The sequence below is a fragment of the Mastomys coucha genome, unplaced genomic scaffold (genome assembly GCF_008632895.1).
Source record: "Mastomys coucha isolate ucsf_1 unplaced genomic scaffold, UCSF_Mcou_1 pScaffold6, whole genome shotgun sequence".
Classification (NCBI taxonomy): Eukaryota; Metazoa; Chordata; class Mammalia; order Rodentia; family Muridae; genus Mastomys; species Mastomys coucha.
In genome coordinates this window covers 39184858-39206992 of record NW_022196912.1, presented here as the reverse complement: position 1 = coordinate 39206992, position 22135 = coordinate 39184858, and the positions used below count along the sequence as shown (strand labels likewise).

At 41.3% G+C, this 22135-nt stretch overlaps 1 protein-coding gene across 2 annotated transcripts in view; it reads right to left on the bottom strand.

Annotated features, from left to right (window-relative positions):
* Positions 1–22135, bottom strand: part of Nol10 (nucleolar protein 10) — an 82591-nt gene that overhangs the window by 57647 nt on the left and 2809 nt on the right. Inside the window, exons 1-10 of one of the 2 annotated variants that reach the window (XM_031357382.1) lie at positions 21873–22103; positions 20319–20417; positions 16930–17007; positions 15098–15135; positions 13616–13752; positions 12427–12492; positions 10412–10472; positions 8841–8926; positions 2983–3061; positions 1277–1426 (exon numbers count right to left, since the gene is read on the bottom strand). In XM_031357382.1, the coding sequence (XP_031213242.1) occupies positions 1277–1426; positions 2983–3061; positions 8841–8926; positions 10412–10472; positions 12427–12492; positions 13616–13752; positions 15098–15135; positions 16930–17007; positions 20319–20379 (756 nt within the window). In that variant the 5' untranslated portion in view covers positions 20380–20417; positions 21873–22103. Of the gene's footprint in view, positions 1–1276; positions 1427–2982; positions 3062–8840; positions 8927–10411; positions 10473–12426; positions 12493–13615; positions 13753–15097; positions 15136–16929; positions 17008–20318; positions 20418–21872; positions 22104–22135 lie in introns of those variants that run through there. The other variant, XM_031357381.1, reaches the window with a different exon arrangement.

Here is a 22135-nt window from a genome sequence, read left to right as displayed (position 1 = left end):
TTTCCAGAGGTCCTGAGTTCAATTCCCAGCAACCACATGGTGGCTTACAACCATCTGTAATGGGGTCTCTCTTCTGGTGTGTCTGAAGACAACAACAGTGTACTCATATAAAGTAAATAAATAAATAAAGCCTAAAAAACCAAAAACTTTAAATACATGAAATGAAAGAAGAAGGCAGGTTAAAATCAGCAATACAAAATGGTGTTACTTTTAAAATAACATTTGAAGTTGAGAGGAAACACTAAAATATTCTTAAGAAAACATTACTTGAAAAAAAAAAAAAAGGAAACAAAGCTAGCTGGGCCTTGAAGTACAGGCACGTAATACTACCAACTGGTGGGGACTGAGCAGGAGGATCATAGGCTGAAGGTCTTCCTAGGGTAGAGTGAGTTCAAGGCCAACTTTGGGCAACTTACCGAAGCCCTCTCTTGAAATAAAAAGTACAAAGACCACTAAAGATGTAACCCAGTGATACAGCACTGGCTAAGCACACACAAGGACCTGGGTTCAATTTCTAAAACTACCACCAAAGAAAGGCAGACAGACTGACTGACCAATATACAAAATTACTTTAAAGGTCCTTACTATTTCTAGACCCTGCTTGTTTAAGATGGGGACAGGGTATGAACCTGGGACATGCACTGATTCTGGAATGGAAGAAAGTCAGCAGCTCCCAGAATTCTGCTGGGGTAGTGAGTGAGCTGAAAGATCTCAGGATAGAGCCAGCAAGCTGACGCAGTCAAAGTGTTTGCTGTGCCACCTGAATTCAACCCTGGAACCCATGGTGGAAGAATAATATCCTAGTTGTCCTCTGACCTCCATGTGTATCACAGTACATAGCCATCCTCATAGGCAGTAGTAATAAAATAAAATCAAGATGGTAGAGGTAGGACCGAAAGGCTCTTCAGAGGCAAATTCTGTTTCACGGTGATTTTTTTCTCCATCTAACACATGGCCAATAAAATGTATGGCAGGGATCTGGCAACAAGGCTCAGGGGGTAAAAGCTCTAACTACCATCCTGATGACCTGAGTTCAATCCCTCCTCATGCTCAAGTGCACATAAATCAGGATGCTCTGTAACTGGAGACAGGCTCATGTCAGCTTTGCCCAAACACAGACATGCCCTGACCTAAAGTGACTGACCTGCTGGTTCCTGGATGGCTATTCAGCACCCCTTCTCAAGGACTCACAGAAGCCCCAGAAGCACATGGAAAGAGAAGAAGCACTGGGAACAGGCAAGGAAAACAGGGAGCAACTACAGCAGAAAGTACGTACAGAGTCCTTGTTCCACATTTTGACAATTCTGGAGTCTGCAGACAAAACCAAATCTAGTGAATCCTGGAAATGAACTGACTTGATGGGCAGCCCATACTGGTGATCCTTAACTAGCAGTGGCTTATCCGAGCGAAGATCATATAACAACACCTAAAAGAGAAAAGCTCATTCTTGTCAAACAAGCCATATCCAAACAACACATTTAATACTCAGAGTAATGGGAGCTGGGGAGGCAGCTCAGCTACTAGGTGCTGACCCAGTACCCACAAAGCCCCAAGCTCATTCCCCAGCCTGGCAAAACCAGCCATGGTGGCACATGCCAGTAGTCTCAGCACTTGGAATATGAAGGCAAGAATATCAGGAATCCAAAGTCATTCTTGGCTACATATCAAGTCTGCAGCCAACATGGGGTATAAGAGACCCCTCCCCTCCTCATACACAGACATACACATGAAGAAAAAGAAAAAAAAAGTTGGAATAATGAGTGCCACCTAGTTCATAACTTTATTTTTTTTATATAAAATCTTTTTTTTAAAATTTACTTATTTATTGTATGTAAGTACATTATAGTTGTCTTCAGACACTCCAGAAGAAGGCATCAGATCTCGTTATGGATGGTTGTGAACCACCATGTGGTTGCTGGGATTTGAACTTAGGATCTTCAGACGAGCAGTCAGTGCTCTTAACCGCTGAGCCATCTCTTCAGCCCCTAGTTCATAACTTTCTATGAACATGACAAACACATTTAGTCAGAGCCCAACACTAAAGTCAGCTCTTGGAAGTTTTACGACTTTAACCCTGGGAGTAGTTTTTAGGTTCACTAATCTGACAATTACTGACCTATACTATGCAAGGAACAGATATTCATAAGAATGTTTCACTTGCTGGGGCTGGAGAGATGGCTTGGTAGTTAAGAGCACTGGCTGTTCTTCAGAGGTTCTGAGTTCCAATTCCCAGCAACCACATGGTTGGTTGTAATGGGATCTGTAATGGGATCCGATGCCCTCTTCTGGGGTGTCTGAAGACAGCTACAGTGTACTCACAGACATACAATAAATAAATCTTAAAAAAAAAAAAAAATTGTTAAAAAAAAAAAAGGATGTTTCAGTTGCTAATTAGCAAATCTGTGGCCTACGACACAAAGCTACTACTAAAACAAATGACCGTGTGTGAGCATGGTAGCACACACATTTGGGAGGCAGAGATAGGCATATCTCTGAGAGTTCAAGGCCAGTCTCTTCTACACAGAGTTCTAGGCTAGCTAGCATTTATGTCAAGTCCCTGTCTCAAAAAAAAAAAAAAAAAAAAAAAAAAAAAAAAAAAAGAAAGAAAGAAAAAAAAAAGGCTCCTTGCATGCACACATTTGGAAATATTTAGTGAACACAATTCTTATTTGCAGGATCCCCAGGGTCTTCAAAATATGTATGTAAATCCACTGTGACTCCCCAAGAGTAGAAGGCTGACAGAATTCCAAATTTGGGCCACACACTCTAAAAAATGCTGTTCCAAACCCTTATCAAGAATGTCTGAAGACTACCTCATTCAGTTCTAAAGGGACCAGCCCAGTCTTCCAAGGTGCCAAAGGCTCTAGTATTCTGGAGCACCCTCTCCACTCCAGCCAAAAGAGAACAACCTCACTTATTATCCCCAGTGCCTTCCAATACACATCCAAAATACTGGCTCACACGCTCACATGTGACACTTACCTGCCCTGTGGATGTTCCAACTGCCATGCTCAAGGCTCCATTAAACTTCAACGCAGAGATGGTGGGTAAGCTGTTTATCCTGAAAAGCAAATGCTTATCCTCTGTTACTTAAGTATCAGGGTCATTACTTATCTTCACTTCAAATCTAACAAGGAAAATCGTACAAATCGTTGTTTATAACTGTATCCAAACTTTCATAATAAAAAAGATACTTCCCACAGAAATGTAACCCCATAACCCACCCTCATCTTCCATTCTATTCAGACAATAGAACACTGATTTCAGAAACTTCTCCAGGATATGTGTGTCTCTGAGTGTGTGTGCCTGCATGTGCCAGGGGTCAACATCAGATGTCTGCAATCCACATGTGCTTTGGAACAGAATATTCAGTGACTCTGGAGCTTGCTAGTCAGGGGTCCCCAGGGTTCTTCCTGTCTCCGTCTCTCCAGATCTGGGATTAGTGACTGGTTTACACAGATGCTGGGGATCTAAACTAAGTCATGTCTTGCACAGCTAGCAATTTATTGAATGAGCCATCTTCCCAGTCCCAAAACATCCCAATCATCACTCAGAGAAACAATTTATATTGGGATATGGGTGGGTGTGCTTACTTCTGATGTAAAACCAATTTTACCAAGGCAGGAGAGATAGATAGCTAAGTGGTCAAGAACATGCATTTGCTTTTGCAAAGAACTCAAATTCAAGTCACAGCACCCAGGTCAGGTGGCTCACAACTCCCTATAACTCCAGCTCAGGGGATCTGACACCTTTGTGCTCTGCAGACACCTGCACTCATGGACACACACACACACACACACACACACACACATAAGTTAAATTGTTTTAAAAATAAAATAGATCAACTTTATTCATCTAAAATAAAAGACTAAGACCTACATCTCTATGATACTGAAGAACAAAAGGTATGGCTATAATTCTAGAACATGCTTTTCATGCACCAGCCACAGACACTAGCACCAAAAGATTGAGGTGGAAAAAAAGAGATTAGGTCAGCCATAGACCAGAGCTGGCTGTGCTGATGTAAGCCTGCAATCCCAGCACTCAGGAGATCATGGCCCATAAAAAGAAGGAGAAAAGGCTCTGCTTCTAGTCCTTGAGGGCAGCAGCATGCTACCAGCCCTGAGCCCTGGCCAGACTGGAGCACTATCAAGCCTCTCCTGCCACCTACAGCCTTTGCCTGAAGCTGCACTGAGCAGTGGCTGGAAAGAAGGCTGCTGTTCCTCAAAGACTCCATCACCTACTTTTCAAAATGAACTTTAGGATAACTGTTCATTCAGAATTATTCTCCTATTCCTCCGAGGCTTATTTCATAATGCAATTTTACCACTTTCTTCAGACTGGTAAATGAATCTTTCAATAATTGTAGTTTATGTTATGAGAACTTTTCTGCCTCCTCCTCTTCCTGGGGATTTGCTAATAGATACCAAATTCACTGACTTCTGCACATTCATTTCCTAACCAACTCATGTAACTCTCCTATTAATCCTCCCTGGTTTCCAGGCGAGCCTGCTGACTTCCTCAGGCAGACAGTCAATCATGGAAAAGAACTGCTTTATCCAGTACTTCTAACTTCTCAACCTTCTAGAATTTACTAAATGACACAAATGACAGGCTACAAGGTTTGTAGGAAAAGCATAAAGCTAAATTAAAAAGAGAAATACAGGGGCTAGAGAGATGGCTCAGAGGTTAAGAACACTGGCTGCTCTTTTAGAGGACCAGCGTTTGAATTCCCAGAACCCATCCATAACTCCAATTTCAGAGGACCCAACACTGTCTTCTGGAATTCATGGGTACCTACACCTATGTGCAGATACAGACATGTAATTAAAAATAAATAAATCTTAAAAAAATAAAATACAATAAGATCACTTGAAACTGAATCAGCAGCAGAAAAAAATAATCTTTAACATTTTGTTATGCCTCTGGATGCTTTTCTCGTGACAAGAAACACACATGGCTACTGTCCTTTTATAAAAATGTTACAAAAATTTAATAAAACTCTATGACAACTGTAAGTTTTTCTTTCTCACTGAAAGGTGTATCTAAAAATGTGTATTACATACCCTTCCCTATACCAACATACTTCTGAAACATAATTCCCAAAAGCTGAACAATGAGTATGTCATTGATGGAGAGTTTTCTTTTACAAAACACATCAAATTAGAGTACCTAAGAAAACATCACTTTCTGTGCATAAAGAACTCAGCAAAGTCTCTATAAATAAATGTCAAGTACTAAGGGAGGGATGGGATGCTGTAATCCCAGCACTTGGGAGGAAAAGCATTAGGAGTTCAAGGCAATTCTCAGCCACCCAGTGAGCTTGAGGGCAGCCTGAAGCTTATGTTTTAATATAAAAGGAGAAAAAAAATCACTACCTGTTAAGCAGTCAGGTAACTTTGGTTAACTGCTACTTCTGTTCTTTCTAATAACAATAAACTGGGAGGGGTGTCTGTGTGTCTGCTATGTACCAGGTACTCAGGAGACTCCCTTAGACTCAGGAGTTACAGCCCTCATAGACAGGGAAGAGCCTAGTTCAAAGAACAGGGGCTAGAGAGAGGGCTCAGAGGGGCCAACCATGGGGCGCCTGACAACCAGACCCACAGGTAGAAGGAAAGAAGAGACTTCTCAAAGTCTCTGTCCTCTGACCTCTACATACGTGAAGGTGCATGGGTGTGCCCTGCCCGTGAAAATCAATCAATCAAACAAATAAATGTAATAAACTGAAAAGAAAGGAGAAAGAGGAAGAGGAAGAGGAGGGAGAGGAAGAGGGAGAGGAGGAGGAGGAAGAAGAGGAAGAGGAAGAAGAAGAGGAAGAGGAGGAAAAAGAGGAAAAGGAGGAAGAAGAGGAAGAGGGAGAGGAAGAGGAGGGAGAGGAAGAGGAGGAAGAAGAGGAGGAGGAAAGAGAGGAGGAGGAGGAGGAGGAGGAAACTGGTGAGGACCTGCTAAGGAGGCACCTCAGCTGAGGACAGGGAGACAGTGCTGACTCAGTAAGGTGGTAGACACTTAGATTAGGTTGTCTGTAAAACAATTTAGCATGAGCCCTAGAAACTCAGGTTCTAGATGCTTGGGAAATAATAACTGAACTGCAAACATTGGATATGCTCCTGGAGACTCTGGTTGGCCAAATTCTGCTACACAGCAGGTGGGCCTCTGCTGTTCTTTTCTGTTTCAGAAGCTGCTTAGCGTCTTTTGTTATACTAAATATGATTATTTTCAAAATATTTTATCACAATAGCTGAAAAATCCCTTATCTCTAAAAAACAACAAAATCAACAAAAAAAACAGTATAAAATGTGAATCAATTTTTATTAAAAAAAAAAAATCCAGTATTTCAACCATATACATATGGTGGTGCACACCTTTAATCCCAGCACTTGGCAGGCAGAAGTGGGCAATCTCTCAGTTCAAGGCCAGCCTGGTCTACACAGTGAGTTCAAGGACAGCCAGGGATACACAGAAACACTGTCTCAAAAAAATCATAAATAGAAAAAAAAGGGTACTCCCATTATTTCTAAAGACCAAAGTTAAAATGGCTTTTTCCCATACTTTTCCTTAGATTGTGCAGTATCTCTCCTATAGTTATTGCACTTCTACTTGAAATTGCCATAAGATATACTATCAGTGACAACTACATATCTGTTTGCTTTAAAACAAAACAAAATGGGCTGGAGAGATGGTTCCGCAGTTAAGAGCACTGACTACTCTTCCAGAGATCCTGAGTTTCATTCCCAGCAACCACATGGTGGCTTACAACCATCTGTAATGAGATCTGATGCCCTTTTCAGGTGTGTCAGAAGACAGCCACAGTGTACTCACATACATAAAATAAATTTAAAAAATCTTAAAAACAAAACAAAACACAAAAACAGAAAGAGAATTGTGTGGACAAAGCAGGAATATACCCGGAGGTCAGAGGACAACTCTGTGAAGCTGGTTCTCTCCTTCCACCTCCGGGGTTTCCAGAGACTGAACTCAAGTCATCAGGCACATGCCTTTGATCCAAGCACTCAGGAGGCTGAGGTAGGTGGATCTCTGTGATGTGAGGCCAGCACAGTGAACACAGAGTTTTAGGCCAGACAGGGCTGAAGTGAGACTGTTTTATAAGAGAAAAACAAGAAATAACAACAAGAAAGAGGAAACAAAGCCAAGCTGTGATGCTAAGGGCACAGGGAACTCAGAGTACACATCTCGACATAATTAGAAGACAAATCAATGCTTAAGAGTGAGAGAAAATTAACCTTTCTGATTCTGAAAGAATGAGTAAATACCTTTAACATAACACATTTTCTTAGTGTTATTTTCTTAGTATTAGTATATTTCCTGATTTTTTTTTAAACACTGATGGGTTAAAGCAATATGTCAACTGAAGTGCTAGCTCTAAGGGGAGCAGAATTTGGTTCCCAGAGGCTGCTCACAACTGTCTGTAACTCAAGCTCTGCTTCTAGGGGATGCAGTGCCCTCCTCTGGCCTTTTTAGGCACCTGTACTGATGCACAGGCATGCACCTTATTAAAAATAATAATATGCATTAGTTTATTCTACATGGATGTGAACTTCCTGCTTAAAATTGCTTAGTATTCTCTATACCATGTCATGATTAGTAAAGGTCATTATCATTTTAGAATAAATCCCAATAGTAATCAAGAAAAATAAATGTTTCTTTTGTCACTTTAAATGTAGCAGTTTAAAACAAACACACAAATTAACTTCTTAACACAGAGTAAGATTTATATATTAGACAGATGTATCTTTCTTTTTTTTTTAAAGATTTATTTATTATTATACATAAGTACACTGTAGTTGCCTTCAGATGTGCCAGAAGAGGGCATCAGATCTCATTATGGGTGGTTGTGAGCCACCATGTGGTTGCTGGGATTTGAACTCAGGAAGAGCAGTCAGTGCTCTCCCCAGCCCTAGATGTATCTTTCTAATTCTGTCATTAGTTTGTTTTACACTGGACTGCTGGTTCCTGGGATACCGAGGATTCACCCTGCAGCCTTGCATACTCCACAGGCACACTCCTACTGAGCTGCATCAGCTCACTGAGTCATTCTTCACTTTTTTTTTTAAATCAGCGATGCTCCATATAAACATCTTTTCAAAGGAATTCTGAATTCCCATTCTGAAGGAAATCCTACAGAACTCCTCAATAATGTGAAGGGTCTGGAGCATCACTGCAGCCTGTCACCATCAAATGCTTCACCCTCCCACTTGACATCAAGGGATGGTGTGTGTAAACGCTCCCTGAAGTACACGTGGATTGCTGGAGAAGCAGTGCCCAGAGAAAGGCTTTTCTGAAGTGACTGCAACAGATAAGCATGGAGCAAAGACCTGCCTGAGGGTGATCTGCCTACAGCCAACACCTGGGCAGCGGTGCCCACCTGGGCCAGCACACACTGGTGAGTGGAGGACAAAGATGCCTTCTTACTTGATTCAAGCTGCTATCTGGGTCACATGGTTTTTCTTTCCAAGTGTGTACTACTCTCTAAATGTCTTAAGTGTAGGAATTAGGCCAATAAGAACAAGAAAAAAAAGTCACCCCTTGCTTCCTTCACCATAGTATTCAAAGGACACCTTCTCGCCTGCTAAGAGTAATGGGCCCTGCCCAGCCACCAATCCTGAGGGACTGGAAACTAAAACACCACGCTGCTCGGAGCAGTACTGGAGAGAAGGACTCTCCTTGGCTTGCCCACAGTTTTAGAGGACAGCAATCCCCAACACTAGTCTCAGATGTAAGTCACAAAGACTTTCATCCTCTGGCAACTAATTTCATACGGACATACTGACTTAAACCAGAAGGCTGATTGACAGTTATACTGCAAATTGATTGCTACTTACTCTGAATCTGCCGTGACACTACTTAACGCACAATCCAACACGCCAACCCTTTTTCTTACTCTTGGATCCCAGCATTCCACTCGACCCTGAACAGAGGAAAAAAAAACATTTTAAGTAAAAGCGTGACTAGAAAACTTGCAGCCATTTACCAAAATTAAGATTTACTACCACCAGTTCCATGCAGATTCAAAGGTCAGCTTTTAACCTGTAATCCTGGCAGTGTCAGCTACTTCACCACAAGGTGACTAACTTCATAACTAAGAAAAGAAAAATGAAAAAGTCCTAACCTTTTCCCCACGACACATGACCCTTGAGTTGGCTCCTACGGGAGGAAGGAGCAATAAAGACATTTATATTTTATGAAAATGGTCTTTATGCTGAGTCAGTTTGTTTGAGTAAGAATCTAACTATCACCCAGGCTAACCTTGACTCAAGTGATCCTCCTGTATCAGTCTCCAGAGTAGTTAAGACCATCAGATAAATCTTTGCTTTAATCTGTACTACTTTTTTTTTTTCTTTTTTAGTTTTAGGAGGTTTTGTTTGTTTGTAGATAGGGTTTCTCTGTATAGGCCTGGCTATCCTGGAACTCAATTCTGTATACCAGGGTGGCCCCAAACGTCAGAGATCTGCCTGTGTCTGCCTCCCAAACTGGGATTAAAGGCAAGCTTCACCACGCCTAGCTTATTTTTTGGCTTTTTTGAGACAAAGACTTTTATTTCACAGCCAAGGTCAGCTCACACTTACTGTAAAGACAAGGCTAGCCTTCAGCTTCTAACTCTCTAATATCCACTACCAAGTGTTGGGGTATGGTCTATCATCCTCAGCTTGAGTCCTTGGTTTTAAAAATTATATTTCAAATATTTAGGCATGAAATGTCATAATGTTCATGATTTACTTTCAAATGGCTCAGAAAACCTTTTAGAAAATAACATTTTTATCTTAAAAGGAATGTGTGGGATGCTATCACTGAACTCTTTTCAGCATGCCTAACGGTATAATTTTCTTAAATAAATTAAAAGCTAAAGATTGGTTGATTGGTTTGACTGATCATCTGATTGGCTCACGGATTTAGATACCGCTAAGGACCAAACCTAGGTCACACAATGCTAGGCAGGTGTATATTTTTAATTAGATATATATGTATGCCTGTATATAGGTATGAGTCTGTGGGTGTATGTTCCTAAAGAGGCTAGAGGATGGTCTCAGGTCCTCCAGAGCTCAAGTCATAGGCTGTTGTGAGCTGCTCTACCTGGGTGGTGGACAGCAAATTCAGGTCCTCTACACGAGCAACAGCACACTTGTAACTCCTGAGCCATCTCTCCAGACACCAGAAAATCTTTTTTGAAGTGAAAAATAGCTCAGTGGGTAAGGGGACTTGCTGCCAAGCCTGACAACCTGAGTTCAATCCCCAGGACTCATACAGAAGAACTAAATCAACTATAATAAGTTGTCTTCTTATCTCTATATAAGCACAGTGGCAAGTGTGGAATGCACACACACTAAATAAATGCAAAAAGAAAAAGACATTTTAAAAAAAACCTGAAAGTGTAAACAAATGAGCATGTACTAACCTCTATTGTCCCTGTGGCAAACAAGCCATGCACTGCATTTATGTCACAAACATTGTTCTCCCTAAACAGTGACGCAAACACAGGAAAAAGTATTAGGGAGTATTCCTCGTTCAGGGGAAGAGGTACTTAATGAACACTCTAAGTCTGTAGGACATCCAAAGCCTGTAGACAGAAATATGCAGACTCTCATTCACAAATGAAATGCATCGAGGCATGGGTGAGCTAAAGGCATGGCTCACAGTCACCAGAGCCCTGATGCCCAAGGGGACACTACCTGCTAGATGCCAGACAAGAGAGGCCCTCCTTCTGAAACACTATCCCACCATGAGAAGAAAGGCCTTTCTATTTCCTTCCAAGGCAAGACAGCATTTGTAAGAATACAGGTCACCACTATGGCAATCCCAAGACCTGGATGTGCAAACAAAGCCTCATTTTCTTACTTGCTGGAGTGAATTTTGACCTACCTCAATGGGTTACTGTGAGGATTAAATCTAAGGACAAAATGCTCCAGTCCAGAGTATAAAGGACAGTAATAAATAACAGAGGTTATGAACAGGAAATTAAACAGCTGAAGAGCAGGTAATTTTTCATTACGTAATAATGTATTTCTTAAAAGTTTAAGTTCTTATACAGAAAGACGTAATTTAATCTCAGCACTCAGGAGGCAGAACTGGGTGGAAGTTACAAGTTTTTAAACATAAAGTATTTTAAACTAGGGAAGAACAAAACCATCTTTGGAGCTTGGGATTTTTACCACTCCATGTTCTCCTTTCAGAATCCTCTTGGGGACACAAGGCAAAGTTAGTAAGCTCTGCATGTACAGATGGGCAGCAGTCCAGCTTCCACACCAGCCTAGTGGCGGGGCCCTGGGCAAGCCACCTATCCCAGGGCAGCTGCCCTCTGAGAATGGAGACAGTGCGGGCCCTGCCAGAACCTGCTGTTGCTGTTAGCTGATAAAGGTGGAGGGCTGCATGACACTCGGCATGGGGGAGTGCATCCACTCTTCTGCGCATCTGCTACTCATCACTATGAGGAGGTAGATGATAGGGTCACTCCTGAGGAGTCTCTTTTTGAGTAGAAGTGTAGCTGAGCATGGTGACAATATATGTCATCTCAGCACTATAGAGACAAGAGACAGGAGGCCTGAAGCAAGCTGGAGGCCAGCTGGTCTATATTAAACACCAGGCCACACAGGGTACATGGAAACACTGTCTCAAAAGGAAACAGAAAGCAAAATAAAGGCAAAACAATAAAATTACCAAAAAGCTTTTTTAAAGGAAAAGGTAGCTTAGAATATGCAGCAAAAGGGAAAAACAAAAAAAGCAACTAAAAACTAATCAAGAATAAAATTTTAAAGATTTCTGCAAATTGAGTGTGACAGTGCATACCTTTAAGCCCAGCACTTGGGAGGGAGACTCAGGTAGATCTCTTGGCATTCAAAACCAAGCTAGTCTTCATAGTGAGTTATATAGGACAGCCAGAGCTACACAGTAAAAGACCCTGTCTTAAAAAAGGAATTCACAAGAGAAAAGTAACACAAAACAAATCATGGATGAAAACTTAGTAATAAAAGTAAAAATAATAAACTGAGTTTTTAAAAGTCAGTTAAAAGTTTTGTTGTTGCAGTTTTAAGACAAGGTCTCTGTATAAAATCCTGGCTAGCCTGGTCTCTCTCTACAGCCCTGGCTGGCCTGAAACTTGCTATGTGGACCAGGCTGGTCTTGAACTCAGAGATCCACCCAATTCTGCCTCCTTTGTACTGGGATTAAAGTTCAAGACTTTTTATATAAGAACTTAAACTTTTAAGAAACCATAGGGCAAGGCAGTGGTGGTGTTAGGAAAAGAAAAGAAACTGAACACCTTCAGTTCTGATTAAGCGCATAGGTAATGATATTCTTTTAAATGATGGCCTGGGATGCTGGTTTAATGCAACTAGGTCACTTAATAGCAAGAGCCTCTGGCTCCATCTCCTGGGCAAAATATGTGCAGCAGTAAAGTAGAACTGGAGTACTCACGCAGCGTCCGTCTGGAGAGGATTCAGATACCGCCCTTGTTCTAAGTTTAATCTATAAACTTCAGAGCTGCAAGGGACAAAGAGAATCTGGTGAACTACAAGCATTTTCCTGTGAGTAAGTATAAATTTCAGAAGCTCAAGCACAGCTCTCACTTCTCTTTGAAAAGCTAATAAAAACTTACTCTAAACCGGGCAGTGGTGGCACACACCTTTAATCCCAGCACTTGGGAGGCAGAGGCAGGCAGATTTCTGAGTTCAAGGCCAGCCTGGTCTATAGAACGAGCTCCAGGACAGCCAGGGCAACACAGAGAAACCCTGTCTCAAAAAACCAAAAAAAAAAAAAAAAAAAAAAAACTTACTCTAAATATATACACACTATGTTCAGAATTTGCCACATCTTGGTGGTTAAGATCTGAGACTCTTACAGGAACCTGAGTTCAGTTCTCAGCACCTCTCAGACTGCTCACAACCATCTGCAACTCCAGCTCTAAGGGATCTATCTCATTCCACAGGCCGGCAGTGGAGTTACTGCCCTGCACTGCCATGCTGATGATCTTAACTCAGGTCCTCATGCTTGCAGAGAAACAACTTCACCCACTGAGCCACATCCCCAGCCCCCTAAGTAGGTTTTAACCCAACTCTACAACTATACATGCCATTAGTGACAAAATGGTCCACAGAGAAATTAATCATTGATACTGAACAAGACAAAAAACATTATTGAAAATAGCACCTACAAGAAACTACATATCAGCTGGGCAGTGGTGGCACACGCCTTTAATCCCAGCACTTGGGAGGCAGAGGCAGGCGGATTTCTGAGTTCCAGGCCAGCCTGGTCTACAGAGTGAATTCCAGGACAGCCAGGGAACTCAGAGAAACCCTGTCTCGAAAAAAAAAAAAAAAGAAAAAAGAAACTATGTATTAATACATAGACTATTATATGTAAGTACATATGTATGTATGTGTATGCATGTATATACACACACACACACACACACACACACATATAGTGTTAATATATATATGTATGGTGTTAATCTCTTTTTCTAAGATTGATTCCCTTTCACAATAATGACACATCACTTTCTCTGTTAAGGACACTTAAATAAATAAAGTCTATAAGTAATCTGAGAAGCCAGCTACCTGTGTGGGAGAAGAAAAGGAGAAAACAAAAATAATCTGATCAGTACCTTGCACCTACGAAGTATAAGTCACAGGATGGATAGTGGTAAGAGAAGTCTCGGCCGAACTTGGGAATTCTGGTTTTGTAGTAAAAGCCTGATTGTGAGTGAAATTCAATATATCTGTCATTATGTAAGAAGACAATCTGAAAATGAAAAAAAAAAAATCAAGGTTTGTTTGTTTAATTTTTGTCATTACTAAAACTACCCAAACAAGAAAAACTTTCATCTCTCCTCCTGCTCACTCTGTACAAATATAAGGATGTGTGTACACGCATACACATTTAGCATATGACAGAGGTGCGTATGAAAAGCTAACATAGCATTTAAATGCATATCTATCAATACTAGAAAAAAGTAAGTTATAAAATCACCAGAATCCTAGATAAACAGTTATGACAGCTAAAGGGACAATCTGTGCCTCGTAATTGGAGGAACTGAACCCAGAAGGGAAAGCCACGTAAGCTACAAAGTTCAACTTTCTTTCAAGATGCTTGTGACATTAAAAGTTTGTTTGCTGAAATCCTTTTAACTGGTAACTACTTAAGGGCACACGTACTTCCCATCATTTCCTTTTTAAATTGAGAAAGGGCTTCTCTTAAAAATTGAAACCTACTGAAGATGACCATGAAAAGTCAAAGATGGGCCGTGGTATTAGGAAAGGAAGTCTATTCAATTGTGCTCAGACCTGCACCACAGCCCACTACAACCTCTCCCTGAGTTACAAGAACTGAACCAACTGTTGGCTTCCTTATCTTGTATAAATAAGGAGATGAAGGCAAACATACCTAGGCTAACATCAATAATCAGAACCAAAGAGTGAGACCATAAGGTACCTAACAAAGGGTGACTGCTACCAATCCCTTAGAATAAAGGTGAGGCAGTGACACACTGACATTAGGTTGACCAAAAGTTCGCTCCCAATGTTTTTTTTTAAAAAAAGATAACTGCACATCATACATGTACTTGGCCAAAAATCAACAGAAAATGATATATTATCTATTATTACACAGTGATTTTTTTTAACACTGGGGATATCATAAAAATATTTATTAGAAAAATAAGTTCCAGAGCTAGAGAGACAGTTCAGCAGTTAAGAGCACTTGCTGCTCTTTCAGAGGACCTGGGTTTGGATCAGCAGCTCACAATCACTTTGGGATCTGATGGCCCTTCTGGCCTCCAAGGACAACTGCACACACGTAGCATTCATTGTCATAGACACACCCATGCATATAAATAAAAAGTAAATATATTTTTAAAAAGTAATGTCTCCTAACTTTTTTTTTTTTTTTTTTGGTTTTTCAAGACAGGGTTTCTCTGTGTAGCCCCAGCTGTCCTGGAACTCACTCTGTAGACCAGGCTGGCCTCGAACTCAGAAATCCGCCTGCCTCTACCTCCCAAGTGCTGGGATTAAAGGCTTGCACCATCACTGTCCGGCATCTAACTCAATTCTTGAGCACAGCAAGTACAAGCCAATGCTATAAAACATACCTTTGAATAGTCATCTGATAAAATCTCAAAAGTGACAACTGAAAAATAATAGGAAAAAAATGCAATTATCAACCAGTGTTCTAACAAAACCACAACAAACTTCATATGATGATTCTAATTTTTTTTTTTAATTTAAAAAAAAAAATGTATTCACCATTGCTCTCTTCAGATACACCAGAAGAGGGCATCAGACAGATGGTTTTGAGCCCCCATGTGGTTGCTGGGAATTGAACTCAGGACCACTGGGAGAGCAATAGTGCTCTTAACCACGTCTCCCCAGCCCTCTAGTTGGTTTTAACAGGTGAATAGTTATATACAAATGCTGTGTTTGTCCTACCTCTCCATACAACATTCCCACTAATGCTAAATGGAAAGTCGTTACTTTCATCTACATTTTTTTTTTTACAAAATTGAAGTAAATTTAGGATGATTCCTAAAAAATTTTGCCACAGTTTTGCTAGATGTTCTTAGTAGTTTTTAAGATTTTTCAAATATTATCTAAAGAGCAGCCTTTAAAATGCTTCTTTAAAATGGGGCCCCAGGCTGGGTGTTCTTGTGGTGGTGCAGGACTTTACTCCTAGCACTTGGGAGGCACAAGACCTCTGTGAGTTTGAGGCCAGTCTGGTCTAGATAATGAGTTCTGAACCAGCTATGACTACAAAGAGAAATCCTGTCTCAAACAAAAAGGAAAGAAAAAAGCCAACAGTAACTCTTTGCCTATACAAAGTTTACCTCTACATAAAAACAGAGCAAGAGCTGTTATTAATGGCCTACAAAGTTTCTATGTTCTCTAGCACCAAGGGTGAGACTAGGAGGATATGCTGGTAATCCTGCACAGCACTGTATCCCATTTACTTCTTTCCTATTGTTCTTAAAACACTAGGCTAACTGATAATAGCTAAACTTTGCCATTTGAATTAATCTGCTGTCTATATTAGATAGAGTTCTGGAAATGACCCCGTGACCTTTACAGGATGCCATGTCCCCCTGGTGAAAGTAAGGGTAGAGCCTGTGTGGTGATGCACTATTCCCTGAGATTATGTTATACAGTATGACAAAGAGGGAGATTTGTTTTAATCATATGAATCTCTTAAAAGAAGAGGCCTCGGGGCTGGAGAGATGGCTTAGTGGTTAAGAGCAATGACTGTTCTTCCTAAGGTCCTGAGTTCAATCCCAGAAACCACAAGGTGGCTCACAACCATCTGTAATGAGATTTGACACTCTCTTCTGGTGTGTCTGAAGACAGCTACAGTGTACTTAAATATAATAAATAAAAAAAGAAAAAAAAAAAAAAAGAAAAAAAAAGAAGAAGAGGTCTCTCAGGGCTGGAGATAGGACTCAGTGATTAAAAGCATTTGTTGTTCTTCCAGAACACCCAGGTATGAGACCCAGCACCCACATACAGCTCACCATCTGTAACTCCAGTCTAAGTGGATCAGATGCTCTATTCTGGCCTACTGTGGTATCAGGCACATGCCTGGTGCACAGATATGCAGGCAAAACACCCGTACACATAAGATTTTTTTAAAAAAATGCTGGCAGCCTTATAACAAATGGAGTCAGCTGAGACCCAGTAAGAAAGGAGACACCACCTTCCAATCCCATAGCCATAACCTCTGTGAGGCTGGAAGTCTACTCTAGACCAGCCCACCTGAGGTAAGAGCCCACCTAAGAGCAGTACTGTGCACAGCCCAGAGCATGGCCAGTGCAGGTTGCAGCCTATTAAGTGCTGCACCATATTAATCTACAGCAACCAAAACCTACCACACAACTCACTCCCATTTTAAAGAGCAGTGTAATGGACAATTATGAAAAGCTATTTGACCTCTTACCTTCAGAATCCAAGCACCTTTCAAACTTCAGGGATAACTGATAAGTGTCATAACACCGGACCCGAGGCTTATATGTTCCTATAAAAAAAAAATTAGCATGATGCAAAACCAAAGGCTACAATTTGCATAGCCATACCCTATACAACTGCTTTGTGTCCTTTCTGTCCTAGGCAAGATAATTATGCCCAAATCAGAGTCATAGAGAATGAAATAAAATTACCTTAGAAGATTCACAGTAATCCAGTAAAAGAAAAACAATCAAACAACTTGACAAGACAAAAAAGATGCTTAATATTTGTGTCAGTAAAAGGGTTAAAAAATTATTCATACACTAACTTCCCTGATAATGTCCAACACATGTAAGGCATGTGACAGAAATTCACCTTGAAACTGTATTTCAACTTACACCACTTGTGAACTACAGAAACCCAGCCATGAGCATAACAGCTACAGGAAGAATGTTCGCTGCAACTTGTGTCACACATAGCCAAAGATTAAAAGCCAACAGGCTCGGCTGATAGGGCCCTGCTTAAGTAAACGGTGGTAACCTCCACCAGGAAACACACAGCACACAAAGATGAGCAGAGCCGTAACACCAATAACAGGCTCCCAATGTGTACTGAACAGTTGGTTTTCTCCACCACGTGGAGTCTAGGGATCGAACTCAGGCTTCTCTCAGCAAGCACCTTTACCTGCTGAACCACCTCAGGAGGCCCCAAATGATAAGGGAAGTGAGTTCAAAGGCTGCAGCACAGTGCATATGATCCCAATTCTGTGAAGGTAAAGGCAGCAGCATAGGGATGGTGGGCAGAGTAAGTATAGACACAGCAACTATCTGGGGATGCTCATATCTTATGCCACATTCTTCTATAATGTTTGCAGTGAAGAAAAGTAAAGATCTTTTTTTATAAACCAAAACAAGATTATAAAAAACCAACTAAAAGGAAATAGTTTTCTAGCATGAATCAAAATCTAGTATTTAATTTTAAAAAAGAAAAGCTTAAAAACCAAAAAATTATAGCTAGCATGGTAATGCATGTCTATAACCCCAGCACTAGGAGGCTGAGGCAGAGGACACATGAGCTCAGGCTAGAGAAGACGTTCTGCTTCCCAAAGCAACAGGACAGCAAGCCCTCCCAGAGCAGAAAAGCATGCACACTTTGAGCCCACTGCTGGATGATACTGTGTGGTGGGCCTTAGGAAAAATTACCAAGATATGCAGGGCCTTTGCTTTGAATTCAAGTTTGATTTTCCTTTTATTTCTGCATTGTCTACAAAGTTCACTTGCATTATCTTGACTCTTGGGAAAAAGAAATGTGGCAAAAACATACATTTGGATAAAATCAGAGTCTGTTTCCATTTCCATCCCTATGTATCAGTAAAGTCTAACAAGGTCACTGAGGAAAGATGTGCAGCTGAGACACTGCTTGGTCGCTAGAGCATTGCACGGCACTCTCAAACCATGGGGCTTGGGCCCCAGCATTGAAGAGAAGGAAAGGAAGGCATGTGAATCTGGCCTGACTCTAAACTGAATGCTTCCAAAAGAAGCCAACAGGCTGCTTAGCTCTGTGACAGATCACAGCTTGCACAGGCTCTGGTCTGATTCCTGTTGGTAGTCAATTTCCCCATCTTGACTGAAACATCTCCAGGGACAAATTTTATCCAACTTGGTTTTAGCCTCAAGTCCTAGAGATGGAGGCAGTGGCAGACGCCAGAGATGAAAGGACTAGCTCTACTGACGAAAGCAGACAGCAGTGGATCCCTAAACCTACTTCTATGAGCTCCAAGGGAAGGGCCAGAGTGGAGGTGAACAAGAGGACCCAGCACCCAACCACACTGTCCCATTACAGTCGCTAGCTGAACACAGATATTTAAATTAAAAGTAATTACAATCGAAACTTCAGTTCTGAGACTATCAATGTTTACATTATTGATGAAAAGTCTTTTCAAGGTAAAAGTAAAACCTAACTGGCGGTGGTGGCACATGCCTTTAATCCCAGCACTGTAGAGGCAGCATCAGGAACCTCTGGCCCCAAATTGATGAGTTTGGGGCCAGCCTGCTCTATAGAGCGAGTTCTAGGACAGCCAGGGTACATAGAGAGAAACCCTGCCTCGAAAAAACAACAACAAAAAAATAAAACCCAAGGATTCTAAGTAAGAAAGCAATTAATCTTGTCAGGAGAAGAGAATGATTTCATAAAATAAAGTGTAATTTAACATTAAACCTCTCTTGCTAGGCATGGTGTTGCATTTCTAATGTCAGAACTTTGGAGGCAGAGGCAAGTGGATCTCTGTGAGTTTGAGGCCAGTCTGGTCTACACAGCCAGGTCTAGAACTGCCAGAGCTGCATAGTGTGAACCTGTTTAAATCAAACAATAACAAAACACTTCCAGCCGGGCGGTGGTGGCGCATGCCTTTAATTCCAGCACTTGGGAGGCAGAGGCAGGAGGATTTCTGAGTTCGAGGCCAGCCTGGTGTACAGAGTGAGTTCCAGGACAGCCAGGGGTATACAGAGAAACCCTGACTCAAAAAACCAAAACACTTCCACTTGCTCTACCCCTTAGAGCACTGGGCCCATCATTCAGTATCTCTGGATCCAGAAGACCTGAATTAAAGGTCCAAGTTCCTTCTAGCCCTCAATAACTGTGTCCAAACATCTCAGGTCTTCTCAGCCCTCTTTCCCAGTTTCTCAAAATAAAAATAGAGGCTAAAGGGCTCACTGTTAAAAAGACTGACTACTCTTCCAAAGGACCAGGGTTTGGTTCCCAGTACCAGCATCATGGCTTGCAACTGTGTGCAATTCCAGTTCCTAGGATCCAAAGGTTTTTTGGCTTTCTGGGCATAAGGCACACATACATTACACTTACATGCTACTGCTATACTCCAATACAAAAAGTAAAAGTAAATCTTAAGAAAAATAACCCACAGGCTTAGAGATATGGACAGTATTGGTACTAAGACAGCCATCAATACAACACAAAGGGACTGGCTAGGTATATAAGAAGCCATTAAAATAGAGTGGAGCAAAATCTGGTCTGGGTGCACATGCCCCTAATCTCAGCACCTGGAAGTAGAGGCAGGAAGATTGTGAGGCCAATCTAGGACACATAATGAGGCCAAAAATTAAAATTAAAATTAAAAAGTTTGTTATCTGTGACCTACTCTGAAAATTCGTTTTAAAAAGATATGGATTGATAAATAAACACAGTAAATTATTCAGTGTAGAATGTAGGTCACAGATAAATGAGTGCTCATTAAATTCTTCTGAGTATTTCTGTATGTTTGAAAAGGTTTATAATGAAATGCTGAGGTAAACAAAGGGGGTGAACTTTTCCTACTAGAGTACTTCCTATTATGAACACATGCATCGTAACCACAAAGATGCTTACCAGTTGCTAAAATATACTGTCCATCTTTTGATACCTTGATAGTAGTACACACAGTAGGCATTTCAAAGTCCTGAATAAGTTCAATTCTCCTACGAACATCTGCAAAGAGAGAAGGGGGAGGAATGGAAAGTAGTTTAACATGGGCATCAGGAGAGGACAGAGCATGCGGGACAGGTAGGGACAGGCACAGCTACCGTAGGCAGCAGTAGACAGCCCAATGGCTCCCAGCCCTGAGAGCAATCCCAACAGCCCACCCAGCTTCCCTCTCAGCTCCTACCAGTTAACAGTCTGGATGTGAATTCCCCCAGGGACCTAAGTGTCTTAGATGCTAAACAGTGAACAGCCCCTTCCAGCAGTAGCTCCCACCACCACATGCTGCCTCACCACAGGCCCCAAAGCACCAAACCAGTTAGTTGTACACAGACAAAAACCTCCAAAACCATGACAAAACAAAACGCTCCTCCTTCTGAAGTACCTCAGGTACTCTAAGATAATGGAAAATTGACTCTTTTTCTCATGTTTTAAAAAGAAAGAACATCTTTAACTGAAAAGAAAAAGTCCACAATGATAATCTGAGTTTAAAGACCTCCATCAAGGAGGAACACTAACTCATCATTAGTCACTGCTACAACAAAATACAGTGTTTTCACCTAAACATTTCTAGGCATAAGCCTCCAAAATCTTTTAGGTTTATCTAGGAAATTAGCGTAGAGTTGATGTTTGCCTGTTAGCTCTGCCTCTCTGTGGCCAAGAGGGCCCAGGTTAGAGGAAGACCTAGCGCAGCCTCTGTGGACCACAGCACTTACACCTACTCTCAAAAAGAAAAAATTTTTTTTTCTACTAGGGTGAGCATTCTGACTGGTCACTACTGCAAACACAGCTTATCTATGACATATTTATGCCTTATGTATCAAACTCAAATATTAAGATTAGAGGAAGGCCTGTGGGTGTGGCTCGGTGCTTAGCATATGTGAGGCTCTGGGTTCAATCCCTGGCACCACAAAGAACAAAAAAAAATTAAATACTGAACCAGTTGAATTGCTAGACAACTATTAGTCCTCAGACATCCAGAAAAGTTCCTTCCCATAAACCACCTGAACCCATTTTGTTACACATGAGCGCCCTGGAAGGGGAGCACATAAAATCCCAGTCTGTAAGCTCCGAGCAGCATTTGTTTCCTCCTGAGTTAAAAATCTCACTCTCTACCCAACTTTAGTACTATATAGAGCCCATTTTTTCCAAGAAGCTTGCCAAAAGATCTCAATCTCACAGCCGAAACCCTCCTAGCACTCCGTTTTTAATGACTTGGCTAAAATCTGAAATCTACAGGAAGGTAAGCCTCCTTTCATGGCAACCTGAACTGGAAAATGTTTAATAGGAATAAACTCATCAAAGCTAGGTTACAAATGGATCTCATTGTTTACATCCAGACATTTTACACACAAAGTTCTTCTGTTTACAAAGAAAACTTTTACTGTCTGTCTATTGCAAAACAGAGAGATTCAACTAACAGATAAAAATTCTGACACACTAGGAACAAAGCAGTTACGGAACTGTTTTGAAAGACAGCCCTCCTTGGGCCATCTTGATGAGTGTGGCAGTCCTGCAAGAGTCTGACCACTTTTACCAAGCCATGTCTCAGGGTTATTGGCAACTGAGAATTTTGACTATGAGGTCATAGAAGAAGAAGCCTGTTTTCTGCCTGCTACTAAAGCAGCGGGCTTCCCACTTCTGGGCTCCTCCATGAAATGCAGACCCACAGTGTATAGGCCTCATCCAAGCCAAGCTGAAGGCCTCCCAAGGGACTCAAGGGGCAA